Below are 17,364 nucleotides of genomic sequence, written 5' to 3'. Positions count from 1 at the left end.
GGCTCCGGCAAACATGACAGTCGCCGCTAACCTAGTTGGCTTCTTACGTTACAACATCCAGGAGGGCCGCTAGACTCGGCGGCTAAGGTACCTCGGGGCCTGGTGATTCAGAGTCCTTTAATAGCGACAATATTTTAAAAATAACTTACATCGGAGGGGAGGCACTACTACACACAAACGTTTCATTACTGGAGTGCCTCTTGTCAATGGACGGAATACGCTACTCTACTCAAGCCCCGCCCATTTTCTGTGTCCTTCCACAACAAATAGAGCTTCCCCCGAAGGGAGGGAGGAGGTGGGGGCGGCCGAAAAAATAGCCCACGACGAAAACATTTAGTAAAATCCTCGTTCGCTTTGTTGCGTGTAAACGTGATTATCCCCCCCACACCTTCACGCCCCCAAAAAGCCAGTTGTGTTTATTTCTTAAACTTGTAGTGGGGGGGGGGGAAGAGCTCACGAGTGTGAAGCGGGAAAATTTGCGCGGAAGGATACTACGGTCGGAGTGTAAAACAACCCTTTTATTGAACCCCACGGAATACTCAGCTGTGATTCTCGTGCAGTTAATGACGGCCTGCGCTACATCCCCGCCCGGCTGCGGCTCCCGCGTCTGAACTTCATGCACGCTTCTTGCTCTGCCAGTCCGACCGAAACTAATCGCAAGGTCGCGGCGTCTCTCGCATCCTCGCAGGAATTAATGGTTATCGTGCTGGACTACTGTTGCCTTTTTCCGCTTTTTTTTTCCGGGGTCCGTTTCATTCCGGCTTCTCTGGGTGAACTCGAGTGTCAACAATTGAACAAGGTAAGGAGGGCTGTACGGAAGCTTACGCGTTTAATCACCGCACCGGCTTGTAGAGGAGAGGGGAGGGGGGGGCATTTTAATTTAAGGTTTCGTGCTCGAGCAAGAGGTCAGCCCTTGCACCTCCTCGCCATCAGGTTTCGCAAGGAACTTTAGGAGTCGGTACCTGCTTGGCTTGCAGCACCGGCGCATGCAATGTGAGCGTGCAAGGTCGATGTTTTGGATTGCCATGTGATTTGTGTGTGTGTGTGTGTGTGTGTGTGTGTGTGCGCGCGCGTTTGTAGGCTACTTAGTCGTGCAGACAGCAATGCTGCATCTGTTGTCTTACAGAACTGGTGAGGTTTTACCGAGTCGACTTAACTTAATCATCTCATTTCATTCCCCCCTTCCTTCCTTCCTCCCTCGATCAGCTCCAAGATAAAGAGGCACCATGCCGCAGCATTCGGTTTTAGCGAGTAAAAACTACGACTACGAGTACGACTCCCTCCAGCCATATTTCTATGACAACGAAGAGGATTTTTATCATCAGCAGCAGCTCCAGCCTCCGGCACCGAGCGAAGACATCTGGAAGAAATTCGAGTTGCTCCCCACCCCTCCCCTCTCGCCCAGCAGACGACCGTCGCTGTCTAGCCTCTTCCCCTCGACTGCCGACCAACTGGAGATGGTGACCGAGTTTCTCGGGGACGACGTGGTCAACCAGAGCATCATCTGCGATGCGGACTACTCGCAGACCTTCCTCAAGTCCATCATCATCCAGGACTGCATGTGGAGCGGGTTCTCGGCCGCGGCCAAGTTGGAGAAAGTGGTGTCTGAGAGGCTCGCCTCGCTCCACGCCGCGAGGAAGGAGACGGCTGTGGGCGACAGCGCGGAGTGTGCGACCGGGCGGCTCAACACCAACTACCTGCAGGATCTCAACACCTCCGCGTCCGAGTGCATCGACCCCTCCGTGGTCTTCCCGTACCCGATAGCCGAGACGCCCAAGTCGGCGATGGTGCCACCTAAGGATCTGTCCCTGGACACCCCACCAAACAGCAGCGGCAGCAGCAGTTGTAGTGACTCAGGTATGCTGACTATGCTTTCTATACTTGCACCCATGGAGCAGCACAGTGTTCTCAGGGTGGTGCGCTAGATGGCAATTATTTCAATATCCAATTTTTTTATTTTTTTATTTATTCATTTATTTGCATCTGCTTTGACCTCAAATGTTTTGCCATCTAGGAGCGAGGCTAGATGTGGTAGTAGTAGTATCATGGTCGCATCCAGGCTACATTGTAATGTGAGTCTGTTTTTTCTGGAGGGGGGGGCTGCAGTAAAAGCATCAGCTGATGTGGTGGAGGAGGAGGAGGGGGGTGGTGGAAAATAGTATGCTGAGATTTCCTCCCCCCCTCACCACCCCTCCCACTCTGACGTTGCTTGTATCGAGAATGGCTTGTAACCTTGATGCTGAAGGGGGAATGTGAATATTTACCATTTCTGCTGTTCAAATCTCATTTCAGAAGAAGATGAGGAAGGGGATGAGGACGACGAAGAAGAGGAGGAGGAGGAGGAGGAGGAAGAAGACGAAGAAGAGGAAGAGGAGATAGATGTGGTCACCGTGGAGAAGAGGCAGTCTGTGAAGCGGTGCGACTCCAGCTCGTCAGAGACCAGGCATCCCAGCCCCCTCGTGTTGAAGAGGTGCCACGTCTCCACCCACCAACACAATTACGCCGCCCACCCATCCACGATGCAGGAGCAGCCGGCTGTCAAGAGGCTGAAGCTGGAGGGCAGCGGCAGCCACAGCAGGGTCCTCAAACAGATCAGCAGCAACCGCAGGTGTTCCAGCCCCCGGACGTCGGATACGGAGGACTACGACAAGAGAAGGACTCACAACGTGCTGGAGCGTCAGAGGCGGAACGAGCTCAAGTTGAGCTTCTTCGCCCTGCGGGACGAGATCCCGGAGGTGGCCAACAACGAGAAGGCGGCCAAGGTGGTCATCCTGAAGAAGGCGACGGAGTGCATTTACAGCATGCAGACGGACGAGCAGAGACTACTGTCGCTGAAAGAGCAGCTGAGGAGGAAAAGTGAACTTCTAAGACAGAGGCTTGCACAGTTGCAGAGCTCTCGCGTTTGAATCCATTGAATTGAAAGACTTTTTGTTCTGGCCTTCATGTTTTTTATGCAAGTTTTTTTTTTTTTTGGTTTCATGTGTACAGTTATTGCATGCAAATGCAAAAGATCCTTGGAGTCCTGTTTTTTTGATTTTTTTTTTCAATGTTAAAACTGCCTCAATTGAACTTATGGGTGGATTAAATATTTAAAGTTTATTTTTATTAATAAAATATTAAAAAAAAAAGAAAAAAATGGGGTGTACCAAGTTAAGGGCCCCCAAACCTAAAATATAAATTTTTACGTTTTGTATATAATATTTCCAAAGAGATGTATTTTTGGATCTCAATTTTTGTCTGGAATATCAGACACGGATGTTTTAAGTGTTCGGTTTTCCATTTTTGTCCCAGGTTTCCTTTGAAATATAAAGATGTTTCTTCTCGACCATATTTCTCTTTGTCTTGCATTGCACAACACTTCACATCAGATGGTAGTTTCACCGTGGGGGCAAAGCCCACCTCCAGTTTCACTCATCTTAATTGGGTTACTTTGCATAAGACCCAACCCAGCAAGAGCTCAGTGCTTTCTCGTGCACAATTGTGCAAAGCCCTCTGCAAAAGGTGCTCCTCCAGCGGCGCTGAGGGTGGGGTAGGGTAGGGTTGCCACTGTGTATATGAGGGAAGGTAGTCCCATTTAAGAAGTAAATGAGTAGCATACGTGGTCATCGACCTGCTGGCTGGGTAGCCTCCGGGCTCAGTACTCTTCGCTGGATCAGAGATGGCGGACGGATGGATGGATGGACATGGTCAGCCCTATGACCACAAGGTAAAATGAAGTTAAAAAAGGAAAAAGAAATGCAGGTTAGCAGCAACCGGGTCATGGTTGCAAGTTCAGGTTGAGGAAGAATCTTAACACCGGGTTCCTGGACGCATTCTGACGTACCGTCATAATTCGCGTGGCCCCTTTAAAAGGAGACGTCAACGTGATTCGCTTAAACCGTGAATATATTCCGGGTTATGGCTGGGGGCTGCATATAGCGAGCCAGAATAATAAACTCACCGACCTTAGCGAGAAATACCCCCCCCCTCCTCCCCCCAACACACACACAAACACACACACACAGAGACCTGATTTCTCGCAGGATTTGATCATTGCTCACGTGGATTTGTTCGGTGTAAGAATTCAACTTTTGGGGCAACGACAGAAATGCAAAAAAAAAAAGAGAGAGAGGGGGAAGAAGAATGTGTGGGGGTTTTTTTTTTCAACACATCCGTCATCTATTTGGGAACGTTTTAGTCTCACGGGACGTTTATTTCCAGCCGCGCGGTGACGTCACGCGCGGCTGTAACGCTGAGCGCTGCGTGGAGCGCGTGGCCGTGAGCACATGGAAATGGAGGTTTGCGTCTCTCATTCATACACGCATCCGATCATCCGCGAATGGGATATAATAACAATAATAACCAGCAGGAAAACAAAAGGGGCGCCCAACCCGCGCTGCGACCACCGGGTAAGTGCTGTCGGCATCGTGCTGTCGAGTCTTCTAATCGACGCATCGCTTGTTCAGCTTAGGTCTCCAGCCAGCCAGCCAGCCAGATAAATAGGCCTGTTTGTTATTATGAATTAACGCGTCTGTCTGCATGCTCACTACCAGAGCTCCCTTCTCTGCCTGTGTGTGTGTGTGTGTGTGTGTGTTTGGGAGTCCTGCTTGTTATCTGTATCCAATCTAAGCGGCTGAAGAAGAAAAACTGTTTTCAACTGAGCACATGGCTCTATCCATATCAAACTATTGTTCTGTGTTGTTGAGGAAGTGGTTTCTGTTCTCGTTGGTGAGGCGCTTTAAAAGACCGTCTCGCGTATAGCACGTGGCTTTTTTTGTTTCTTTCCTCCACAAAACGAGGCGCAAACTCGCTGATTGGAAAACTAGGCACTGCTCCTTGTTGTTCTACCTCCGTTGTCATCGCGGGTAGATATGCAGCCATCACGTCTTGCTCGTGTGTTATTTCGTTATTTCTGAATGCAGAGGCTGGTGTTTTGCATTGCATAAGACGCGGGGGTTATGCAGGGGAGCAGGAGTGCAGTTTAGAGACTGGGAATGGCCTGTGAAGGTTCATGCTCGTACGTGCAGTTTACTCGGTGGGGCTGCAGCCACTGTCAGACGCGTGCAACTTCGATGCGTGGGAGGAGGACCTTAAAGGTGGGGTTGCCCTTGTTTTGATGCAGACCTGCTGTGGTTGGTGACAGCGGTCCCCTCTCGGGAGATGTTTCCCCCATGCCTCGTTTTCAAGCTAAATGAAACGTAGCTATCTCGATGATTTATCCACGCAGCTTTATCGCTGGATTTTGAATGACCACAAGAGCCCAGTGAAAGTCGATGACGTTACACACCAGGAATCACAAATGATTGTCCACAACCCCCCCCCCCTCCTTACCCCTCACCGAAACTACAGACCTGGCCATTCAAGCCACATGCACCTAGCTGGTCATTGGCGTTTTATTTCGCAGTATGGGTTCAAAACTAATCCTGTATGGGCGACCCAAGAGAGCTCCACGTCCCCCCAGCAGCATGCACAGAGAGGCGAGGGCCAGATTTCACTCCCTCTCTGCACCCTCTCAGGCGGGAGGGACGACATGGAGGTTTGCTGTTATGTAATTGTGTTTTTCATCGTGTCAAGGCTGGAACAGATTAAGCAATGATACTCCAAGAGTGGAGTTAGAGTGGAGTTGGGAGCTCCTTGCCAGCAAATCTCTCTCCCGGCCGAGTCTCGTTTTGCAGCTTCGTCATTGTCAAATGACATCATCACTGTCACTCTCCTCTTTGGGAATCTGCTATCTATTTTCTCTCTCTCTCTCTCTCTCTCTCTCTCTCTCTCTCTCTCTCTCTCTTTCTCTCTCACACACACACACACACACAAACTCTCTGTGTCACTTTTGGCCATCACTGTGTTTTCATTGGCAGCCGCTTCCAGTGTTTGATTGCCAACTCTGCTGCATAATGTTTTCAGCATGAGACTTTTGAGAGAGCGAGAGGCACCATTTAAAAAAAAAAAAAAGTACGTTGTTAAGAAAATGGGGATAGTCGTGCTGTCCAACGCCACACTTCCCTCGACTTCTTCGGCGCAGATGGGATCTCATTCCGCCTCCCCGCCGAGCCCCTGCTTTCTCTTAACATCTTGTCGCTGCTATTCTTAGCAGCACCCGTGGTGCAAATTCTCATGACCCCCCCCCCCCCCCTCACACACACACACACTTTTTAGATCATCTAGGCAGGAACCTACAGTAGTAATTCAGCCGTTCGATGGCTGCTAGCAAATCTTTACGTTGTCTCGGTCCGTTTTTCCCCACAGCGCAGCCTAATATACAATGAAGCGAACGATTCAAGGCAGTGGAAGTTGCAGTTCTTCTCCTCCACCTCCAGCTAAGCTGACGTGAATGCTCACTGTTTTCGGCTCAAATGAGAAAGTTGGCAAAGTTTGGACTCCCAAGAAAAGAGCCAGCAGGGCTGTACTACAGGGTGGCTACAGCCACGTCTGGCTATTATGTAACAACACCATTCCCGCTGGTGAATGAAGTCATCAGCTAGCTGCACGTGCACACGCACACACGCACACACACGCACGCTTGATAAGGGGAAAAGATCTAGGAGAAGAAATATTCATGAAATAATGCAGTTATTTGGGTCCCTTTGTGAAACGGTCCTACATCCATAAAGGTCTACAAGAATGTCGAGGAAGCCTAGATCCGAACCACAAACATAGCCCTTCCTTAAAACCAGTGGGGTAACTCCCTCGTCCACTGTACGGCTACACCACTCTTATACGAGGTATGTCTGAATAGCCTATTGTCGCCACCGACTTTTCAAGGCGATGGGTCTATCCTATAGCGAGGCACGGCGGCGCAGTGGCTAGCGCGGTCACCTCGCAGCAAGAAGGTCCTGGGTTCGAGCCCCGGGGTAGTCCAACCTTGGGGGTCGTCCCGGGTCGTCCTCTGTGTGGAGTTTGCATGTTCTCCCCGTGTCTGCGTGGGTTTCCTGCAGGGGCTCCGGTTTCCTCCCACAGTCCAAAGACATGTAGGTCAGGTGAGTCGGCCGTACTTAATTGTCCCTAAGTGTGAATGTATCGGCCCTGTGATGGGCTGGCGGCCAGTCCAGGGTGTCTCCCCGCCTGCCACCCAATGACTGCTGGGATAGGCTCCAGCATCCCCACGACCCTGAGAGCAGAATAAGCGGTTAATATAATGGATGGATGGGTCTATCCTCATTCAGACGGCCGCCCGATGAAAGAAGATATCTGCTCTGAAAGAGTTGAGATTTGAGAGCCTCTGTACTTGCATGCAGGGGACAATTATGCAAAGCAGAAGGTGGTGGTGGTGGGGACGGTAAATGTGTGTAAATGTAAACAGATTGCATTTATATTATGCTTTCCTAGTCTAACGACCACTCAAAGTGCTTTGCGATGCATGCCTCATGCATTCTGCTCCATTCTACTCATCAGGAGCAGTTAGGGGTTCAGTGTCTTGCTCAAGGGCACTTCGGCATGCTCCGGAGGAGCCAGGGATCGAACCAGCAACCCTCCTGATTACTAGACGACCTGCTGTGCCTCCTGAGCCATGCCGTCCTGCGAACTGGGAACTGCCATACAGTTTGTCATGGAGCCCAGAATTCACACCACCGTCCATCTCTGCCTGTGTCAGTTTATACATGCAAACCCATGCCTGTAATAATCTGATTATCAGGAGGTATCGGTTTCTGCCGATATTTAGATGGTTGCATTGGATATTGGAAATATGATAACTCTAATAGCTGCATCCACATGATTTTTCATAATCACTGTACGCTCCATGGAAATAACGTATTTATCCACTGGTTCCCTCATCTCTTAATTCTTTAGCCTGTGCAATGGATTTATGTGGCTAGTGATAGTATAGAGAGAGAGAGAGAGAGAGAGAGAGAGAGAGAGAGAGAGAGAGGCAGGGGAGAGAGAGAGAGAGAGAGAGGCAGGGGAGAGAGATGGAATGGCATGCAGTGAAGGGCCAGGCTGGATTCGAACCCAGGCTGATGCGGTAAGGATTCAGCCTTATATGTGGTATGCGCCCTACCAGATGAGCCACCGGGGCGCCCCTTCTATGTTTTTTTCTTTTTAAATAGACCATCAGCTTTTTTTTTTTTTCATCAGCTTGTTTCCGATGGGAGCTGCTGACCCAGCGCTTACGGCTGGTCTTGACCATGGCAGCCATATTTGTTGTCATCTGGAATCTGCGATTTACCTCGACATGCAGTTTAAAAAAAAACAAAAAAAGAAAAAGAAATTGGTGTAAGACGTCCACATGCATCAAGAGACTCTGCAGAAATCCAGGGGTCTTCCCTGGGTTTTGAATATGACAATTAAGATGCAGTTTTGGAAATCAGATAAAGGTGTTCACATGACCAGTTCAATAATCGCCGTATTACCATAATCTGGCGTATCGTTGTTCATGTCAACACACCCGTTGATGTCGCACCTCCTCTGATTATAATGGGGCTGACTACAGGCTTTGGACCTGCGGGGACAAAATACCAACGATGCAGCAGGAGCAATTCACGGTAGCAATGGCGGGCCAAAGCTCAGCGGTAGTGACACATGTTCACTTTAGCCTGGATTTTAGGAGCAAACGACAGCCGGCGTCTATTTCTTATGTTTACCAGTCAATATAGTGAGTCAACAGGGTGCGTTTAAGAGGGCTGAGCGGGTCCACCAAGAGAGTCATCATGTTTATTTGTACAACCCTAAACCACAGTTGCAGTCTTAACAGGGCTTTACATCCACACACAATGAGAAACAGGCGGACACAACAGACAACACCCTCTATCCTCAACCTCTCAATGCAGATGAGGGGGAAAACATGCAGAAAAGGGTGTATTTTTAGGAAAAGAGCAACCTTGGGAAGCGCATCAGACCAGGGAGCCCTCTCCCAGGAGAGACGGACATGGTATTGCTGTTTAAGAGGACTATAACGGCTCGGATGATACTAGCAATAAGTATTTGGGAATGCTATGGGTATTCCGGGGGAGTGCAACAGGAAGTCATCTTTCTAGCCTATGTCTTCATTAGTCCATCCCTTCTGGGCGCGCACATCTGTGTGAAATCACAGACACTAGAATGGGGCAAACTAACCTAGGGCAATTATTGTAACCTGGATGTTAAAATTGGTGCCGTTCCCCTTTGAAAGGTCAAGGGGGTCGAGGCGGCTATGGGGCAAGTTATCTGGCGAGAGTTACCGCAAATAACCCCCATCCCCCGCTTCCTATGTAGCCTCCACAGCATATATTTTCTCTGGCGCTTATTCACCCGCCCAGGAGGTTGGATTCGGTCTGCAATCTAGTGAGCTAGGGTCCTCAGTCGCAGTCAGGCAGCGGTGGCCTTGCGTAGAAAACCTGACCCCCGGGTGAGGAGCCGGGGGTCACCCATACTGCCCATAGCCATGCAAACGCTAACTGCAGAGGACAACTTGGAGAGAGGAAGGAGAGCGCTCCACTCCTCAGCATCTCTGGGATGAGACGAGTCAGCCGTCGGTTTACCTCAGGTGTGGAAGGGACAGAGCAGACGGAAACTGTTTGACTGACCTACATACTGTGTTTGGGTGTCACGCCGCTGTCGCAGCACAGGGGAGTCATCTTCTGAGAGGAAACACACTCGCGTGTTTGTGTAATGGGCGGTGTCAGCATCCTGACGTTGAACCGACAAAGCGGAAGGAGGGGGACATGGGATCGATGGCTGTATTTGTTCGGCCCCCCGCTGTCGGGAAGGAAGCGCTCAGCCCAACTTAAGGTCTCAATTATTTTTGACGCACATCGCCTGTAGCGTTTATTTATTTTCAGATTTTTTTTTTTTTTTTTTTGCTGATTCAATATTCCCACTTGTGTACGTCCTTTGCAATGGAAGGTCGTCTGGTTGTGTTTATTCATTACAGATGCCGACAACACTTCCTCCATACTGCATGGGACGACATGTTTTCAGCATGGGCCCAGTTCACACAGCAGTTTAATGATCATTAAACTAATGTTAATTAAATATTTATAGCGCCTCCTCGGTGCCAACTCTCTCCATCAGCCGCTCATCGGGGGTGGGAGGTCAGGCTGGTGTCTGTCTGGCAGAATTCATTAGCCTGATTAACAGTCCCTGCAAAAGGTCAACGTAGCCTCACCCCAGGCCATCGGTTTAGTGAAAGTGGTCTGTGCACGGCCGTGGGGGGGGGGGTGGCCGTAATGTGACGAGCCAACTAGAAGCCGTTTCAGGGGAGTGAGGAATTCATGGGACTGCGGCACCAGGTCATTTCACCCCCAGGTGGAAACGGCACTCACCCAGCCTCCCCCCCCCCCCGTTTCTTCGTTGTGTTGTTATTTTAAGCACCTCACAAGCAAGTGTGATAGCCGTCAGAAGAATGTCCGCGGCCGTCGTAATACACACCGCCACGGTGTCACAAGTCATCACAGGACGTCCTCCAACACCTGGTGCTCACTATAAACGTCGGCCCAGCCCTTGTTCACAGAGCCTCGGGCCGTCACTTTCCCAGGGACAGCTCTCCCGGTTGTCTGGACGGCTGTCTGGCTGAGCAGATACCGGCCTTTAAGACGTGAGCTCAGAAGACAGGTAGCCGTTGGATCGGCACCCGGCCCGATTTATATGTAGATCACCTGCAACCTGCCTTGTTTGTTTCTTCTTCAGTAATGTGTCGTTCCTGCCAGGGCAGATGGTGTGAGACACAATTAACATTGAAATGAAATATCAAGGGCATCTGGGTGGCACGGCGGTCTATTCCGTTGCCTACCAACACGGGGATCGCCGGTTCGAATCCCCGTGTTACCTCTGGCTTGGTTGGGTGTCCCTACAGACGCAATTGGCCGTGTCTGCGGGTGGGAACCCGGTATGTGTCCTGATCACTGTACTAGCGCCTCCTCTGGTCGGTCGGGGTGCCTGTTTCAGGGGGGAGGGGGAACTGGGGGGAATAGCTTGATCCTCCCAGGCGCTACGTTCCCCCGGCGAAACTCCTCACTGTCAGGTGAAAGGAAGCGGCTGGCGACTCCACATGTATCGGAGGAGGCGTGTGGTAGTCTGCAGCCCTCCTCGGATCAGCAGAGGGGGTGGAGCAACGACTGGGACGGCTCAGAAGAGTGGAAGAGTGGGGTAATTGGCCGGATACAATTGGGGGGGGGGGGGTCCAAAAAAAATTGAATTTCATGACTCCCAGAAGTTGAATCAGTTCATCTGGACCCAACGTTTATTGGGAGAAACATTGTGACCTCTTCAGTCTCAACTGACTGCAGGTATCCCCCACCCTTATGAACAATACAGTGGCATAACGACTGAAAACAACTCAAAGAAGGTTGATTCTTTGATTTTCTTAGCTGGATTATTGAGCATGCATCAAGACAGACAGAAAAAAATGTTCGGTTTCATATGCAAATTGCCGTGACCATTAACTAGAGTTACAATGGCCATGTGTACTACTCACAGAGGATTTCAGAAAGTTCGCAATCACAGATGGCAACAGATGTACTCTTAGCCCCGCCGGTTCAGGGATGGTCGTTCCCTCTTCATATAGATGGCCTCCTTGACTCCCTGTTCAAACCAGCGTTCCTCCCTATCAAGGATGTGCACATCCTCATCCTTGAAAGAGTGGCCACTGGCAACTCCCGGCACTTAACAGCGACACTATATTGCTTTGTTTGGGCCAGGGGACCTGATCCTTGGGGTGGCACAGCGTGTTTTGGGGGTTGAAAGCAACTGAGAAGCATTTGGAAAATATAGGTGTCAAGTGAGGATTGCCGTGACTTGTACATCGGGGAAACCAAACAGATGCTGGCCAAGAGGACGGCACAACACAGAAGAGCTAACATGTCAGGCCAGCACTCCACGGTCTACACCACCTACAGGCCAGCGGCCACTCTTTCAAGGAGGAGGACGTGCACATCCTTGATAGGGAGGAACGCTGGTTTGAACGGGGAGTCAAAGAGGCCATCTATGTGAAGAGGGAACGACCATCCCTGAACCAAGGGGGGGCTAAGAGTACATCTGTCACCATCTTACAATGCTGTAATGTAATGTAATGCAACTATTCCAGGGGTTACCTGCAGTCAGTTGAGACTGAAAATGTCACTTAGACGAGTGACGAAACGTTTCTCTCAATAAACGTGTGTAGAAACTGATTCAATTTTCCGGGATTTGTTCACCTGGATTATTGAGTAAAGACAGGGATATCAAGACAGAAATATCATGGGGTTAGTGTTATGTCATAATGAGGTAGGGTATGCTTGATTTGAGTGATTCTCAATAAAAATTACTCCTGCCTATTAGGACACTATTGAGTTTTGCCTTTTTTTTTTTGCTTTATTTCCACGTATTAATTTTAGCGGCGGCACATCTATAGCACACACACAGTACTTGCCAGTGTTGTATGTAGCACCGTGATATAACCGGTGTACCTGGGCGGATGGCGGAAGAGCTACGAGGCAGATTGGCTGAGATGTTCATTTTCTAATCTCTGCTGTTGCTGGTACATGTAGGCAGCGTAGACCAGCTCTCTTGGCAGGAGAACATCGATTTCTCTGCCAAAATGAATTGCCCCGGAGCAGTTACAGTTTTACAAGGCTAGACTGACCACCAACATTTTGCTTGACGTGCAGATCATTCAGTTGAAATAAACGCTACATTGTGTTGTTTTTATTATCAGATTTCCCTTTAAGCTTTTGGCTGTGGAATCACATGCATGTGTCAACTAAGAGGACCCACAACCCATTTATTTGACCCTCAGTCATGTATGTTCCCATGACCGGGCAAAAGAGGTGAAGACACAGGCGTCTGGGTGGCGTGGCGGTCTATTCCGTTGCCTACCAACATGGGGAATTCCCGCGTTACCTCCGGCTCGGTCGGGCGTCCCTACAGACACAATTGGCTGTGTCTGCTGGTGGGAAGCCGGATGTGGGTGTGTGTCCTGGTTGCTGCACTAGCGCCTGGGCGGGGGGGGGTAATGGCGTGATCTTCCCCATGCGCGTCATCGCTCTGGTGAAACTCCTCACTGTCAGGTGAAAAGAAGCGGCTGGCGACTCCACATGTATCGGAGGAGGCGTGGTAGTCTGCAGGTGGAGCAGAGATCGGGACGGCTCAGAAGAGTGGGGTAATTGGCTGGATACAATTGGGGGGAAAATCAAAAAAAAAAAAAGAAGAGCGAAAGAGAGAGGTGGAGACAGGCCATAGTGAGATGAAAAGCCGTGATGTCAGTGTTGGGTTTCGGCGAGCTAGTCCTTCTGAGGGAAATGACTAACAGCGAAAGCAATTCACAGGTTTGGTTGTTGTTTCGGATCAGAGCCACAGGGATTATGAGCTGGTGCTGCGGACGGCCATGTGAGCGTGTGGTAAACCCCGACGGTGCAGGGGCTCCCCCTCGCCCTCGGTGCAACGCCTTGGTAGCTCTTTATGGACCTTTATAGGCTCCCTCCTCTCCATTTGGAGGTGACGGGATGCTGGGGCTACGCTGATCTTGTTCCCTTTTGATGTGCTGACTGTTCGTCCCTGGGGTGGTTTTCATTGCCATTTTGCCCCCCCCCATCCCCCCTCCCCCGCTGCTATGTAAGGCAATAGGAGCCAGCCTGCCATCTGGGGGAATTGATACCTCTGCTGAATCATACTATTAAAGTGCTCCTCCGCCCCCCGCCTCCATCACCACAGTCACTGCCAGCTCTCAGGGGAGATAGGCTGAAGGGATGCGTCTTATCTTGTTCTTTGAGATATGACGGGGCTACTGCGCCTATCGGCATCCGAGAGCCTTTTAAAGGCCGTTTTTGCAAGCATGGATTAACGTCAGTTGTTTACTTTATAGTATCTCTGCACGGATGCTTCCATCGCAGCACAGTTTATTCCTCTACCGGACTTGATAAAAGTGCGTCTGTGTAACTCTGTGTTGTGGTGGTTACTTGGGGGCACTGCTGCTTTCGTGAGGTTGTAATTTTGGGCCGGGAACCAGCAGGAACCTCCCTATCCGATGCTGCAAAGGCACTTAATGCAGATTTGATGCATATTACACTTTTTGTCAAGTTTTACGGGATTCGATATCGCAATTTTTTTTTAAACCTCCTACCCTTCCCCTCCATACTAAAATGTGAAAATTGCAAAGAAAACGGGCAACAACAAGGATTCGGTTTAAGTCCCACGTGCTACAAGATGGTAAATCGTGGGTCCGTGAGTAAACATCCAGACAATTCAAATCCAGACATTCGGAGATGTAGAGATCCCTGCATCAAACGTCTTCGCAGCGTCTGAGTGTCGTGCTTCAGCATGGCATTCGGCGGGAAATGCCGCGATACTGAAAGTGTCACGACTCAGTTTTGCAATTTTGTGCTTCATTACCTACCGCTGTTGTATTTTGCTGGTCTGGTTCTGATGCATGCAGAAAGAGTAATTTGTTCGTTGTTTGGCTGATTCATATTATGATGTTGGGGCTTTTTTTTTGCTTGTTTTTTGGTTTGTGTTTTTGGGACAAGCCCATTGAGACCACAACCTCCTGTCATATAGCTCCCTACCATGTCTCGTTGGCGTTTAATGTGAATTTCTGAAAGGTCCCACCGACGTTGCCTGAGCTGTAATCCAGTCATCGACTGAAACTTTTTTGAATCCCCCTTAGCTGAGAGAAAACCTTAGCTTAGTTAATCTTAAGAGACTGGTTATCCATTATCTTAAACTCCTGGTTTTAGCAGTGAGAGGGTCACACAACGCCGCCCCCATTCATTTGGGCATCCTCAAACTATAAGTCAGGGACAGCTGTTTGAGGACGAGCGAAGGTAAAAAAAGTACCACCAGCAGCTGTGCCAGACTGAGGTAATCTGGTCTGTAAATACTAACGCCAGCCCTAAAGCAAGCCATAAAACAAATGTTGATATACTGGTGGGAATAACGACGCCTCATAAATTATTTCCCCACACCTTCCACCTTGCCTCCTTTTTAGTTATTCTTAGCAGACAGTTGTGAAAACACCGACGGTGACAACGGAGGAACCGAGGCCTCGGCCAGCTGACACCTCAGCCCGTTAATGGAGATACAGCATGGGGAGAGGCTGTGTCACCGCTGACATGTCACTGTTGGCCCAGCAGGCTCATCCTGGCGCTGATTAATGGAGCTGTCCGCTTTGCCTCGCAGGGGAAGAGCCAGCACTGCTTTCCCATCGACCGAGGGCCCATTTATTTGCCCACAACAGATGGGCCCCCCGGGGTCCCCCCCCTGCACCTCCCCTGTCCACCGCACCCCACCTCCCCCCTCCACCCAATCCTCACTCAGCATCCTCTGTCTTCATCAGTGCACCCCACAGCCTCACCCACGGGTCACCTCTGAGACATGTCCGACTTCCCATCGTTGATACAGATACGCTGAAATCCTCGCCTCATTATTCTGGGGTTTTTTTTTCCAGGTACAAGCTGTTGTTCTCCTCCTTGTTATCCCCCCCCCCTTCCTTCTCAGCAGTAGGCTGGTGCATTAGCAGAAGGGGGGCTCTTGTGGTGTCACCCCAGAGGCTTTTTGGGATGCTTTCTGCAGCTCAGCCATTCAGATGCATCTTTTGTCACGTCCACATTTGAAAACTTTTTCTTTTTTAATCACCTCTTTGGCCTTCCATCCACACTGTGCCAGCGTTTCTGGCCACCAAAAAACACATCTTTTTGAAAATTCTCACCAGAGTGGGTGAATTTGAAAATGCCGATCTGGTATTGTAGTGTGGATGGGGGAACGGGGGGTCTCCAAAAGCGCTGACGTAAAACTGCTGGCTCCAGTGGCCCGCGCACGTCCAATAGAAGAGACATAAAGGACATACAGGTGTCTTTTCATGTTTTAGCTCATCTACGGCAAACTGCATACAAATCACTTTCGGTGACTCCCCACCGTTTTCTAAAACATACTGTAGTGTTGTGGAGCTTTTGACTGTGTTTTTCCTACCTTTCAGACGGCCACTGGTGCTCACTCATTTCAGCACGGTATGCAGATCAACTTGCATAGACTTGCAACTTGCTTGAGAAAGCTAATCCATCACAGTCAACTTTCAGTGGCCTTTATTTATTTATGCCAAAGTTGCATTGTTGTTGCAGGATGATGCAGCTGAAAGCGCATATTGACTTGAGAAGGCGACTAAATGTTCTGGGAAATGGTCAGAAGTCATTGTATACCATTTGGGCTTGTACCTGTGGATGGAAAACTTTTCGAAAACTATCTGAAAATGGCAGTACGGACGGAAACCTTTCCCGCCGTTTTCAACATGCAAGCGGTGTTTTGCATGCTCTCCGGGTCAGCATGGACGTGGTCCTGGTCAAGGTGCCGCTGTGGTCCTGTGGTTTACTGTTTATTGAGGAACTGTAGCCCGCGTCCCCTGATTTCAGGCTTCCTTTACCACGGAGTACAGTCGATGTATTTTTCTCATCAAGCCCTCGTGGTACCCCCCCCCCCATTAGGTCTGCTACTTCATAAGCTTTTTAAGGCTTTGCAGGACACCTACCCCTCTTAATCTATCGACTGACCTTTCCGTGAAGGGTAACGTCTGAAGATCCAGACAAGAGGCACGCCTTTGGGTGCAGAAAACGCTAAGCTGTTTAATTTGGATAATGTATGGATAAGATGTGGAAAGACAAAACTGCACAAGTGGTTTGTTTCCATCACAAAGTGTAACAGCAGATTTGCTGGTGTCAGTCGTTCCTTTGTGTCCGAACCTCAGTGGTAACCTAATGTACTGAGGGCTGAGGTTTCTGATTGGGCTCCCCCCCCCCCTCACTTAAATGCACTTGTAAGCACAGAAACCATTTTGGTTGCCAATCCAATCAAATTCTTCCGAACCGAACAAATGGAAGATCCGAGTTGATAGAATCCATGTCCCCTCGTCATCCGAGGCCCTGGAGGTGGGCTTGGCCATGTCCCATGGGCCTTTCATTCATGCAACAGATTTAGTTGGTCAGATTTTTCTAATAAACTCTACATCGGTGACCGAGACCGCTTTTAAAGCCCCGAGTAAATAGCTTTAAGACCGGCACTTTTCTCATAATTATGACTCAGACCCGTTGTTTTACCTGGTATTTCATTATCACCTCCCTCCCCTGTGCCGCGCTCTACACAGGCTTTGGTGCCGATGGCCGTTCGTCAGTTCACTATCAGGGAGATGCAGGATGGGGCCTTTTGCAGTTGGTGCTGATTCATTTTTATTTTTTTGTGTGAGTAATTTGTGTTATCCACAGATTAGATTGGTGTACCTTCACATCAGCCTACTTGGTAAATGGTAAATGGGCTGCATTTATTTAGCACTTTTTTTCCCCCAAAGCACTTTAGAATGAATGCCTCACATTCACACTCACACACACTGATGGCGGTGTCAGCCATGCAAGGTAACAACCAGCCCATCGGGACTAGTTAATAGATGTCTTGCTCAGGGACACCTCAACATTTTTGCAAGGAGGAGCAGAGGATCGAACCGGCAACTCTCCA

At 49.6% G+C, this 17,364-nt stretch overlaps 1 protein-coding gene across 1 annotated transcript; it reads left to right on the top strand.

Moving 5' to 3' along the window:
* The first annotated feature begins 575 nt into the window (after positions 1-575).
* Positions 576-3,313, top strand: myca (MYC proto-oncogene, bHLH transcription factor a). Its single transcript, XM_056299601.1, has 3 exons — positions 576-799; positions 1,207-1,857; positions 2,293-3,313. The coding sequence occupies exons 2-3, from the start codon at positions 1,227-1,229 to the stop codon at positions 2,904-2,906; spliced, it is 1,245 nt and encodes a 414-aa protein (XP_056155576.1). The 5' UTR covers positions 576-799; positions 1,207-1,226; the 3' UTR covers positions 2,907-3,313.
* Positions 3,314-17,364: the final 14,051 nt, after the last annotated feature.

This window comes from Lampris incognitus, chromosome 19 (genome assembly GCF_029633865.1).
Source record: "Lampris incognitus isolate fLamInc1 chromosome 19, fLamInc1.hap2, whole genome shotgun sequence".
NCBI lineage: Eukaryota > Metazoa > Chordata > Actinopteri > Lampriformes > Lampridae > Lampris > Lampris incognitus.
The sequence above is the reverse complement of the archived record's forward strand: the minus strand, read 5'-3'. Positions and strand labels throughout refer to the sequence as shown.

What these genes read in the sequence shown, in the direction of transcription:
- myca (XM_056299601.1), top strand. Translation starts at nt 1,227, where the DNA reads ATGCCGCAGCATTCGGTTTTAGCGAGTAAAAACTACGACTACGAGTAC. An exon ending in CAGCAGTTGTAGTGACTCAG is followed by an intron (nt 1,858 to 2,292) that starts GTATGCTGACTA and finishes ATCTCATTTCAG; the next exon opens with AAGAAGATGAGGAAGGGGAT.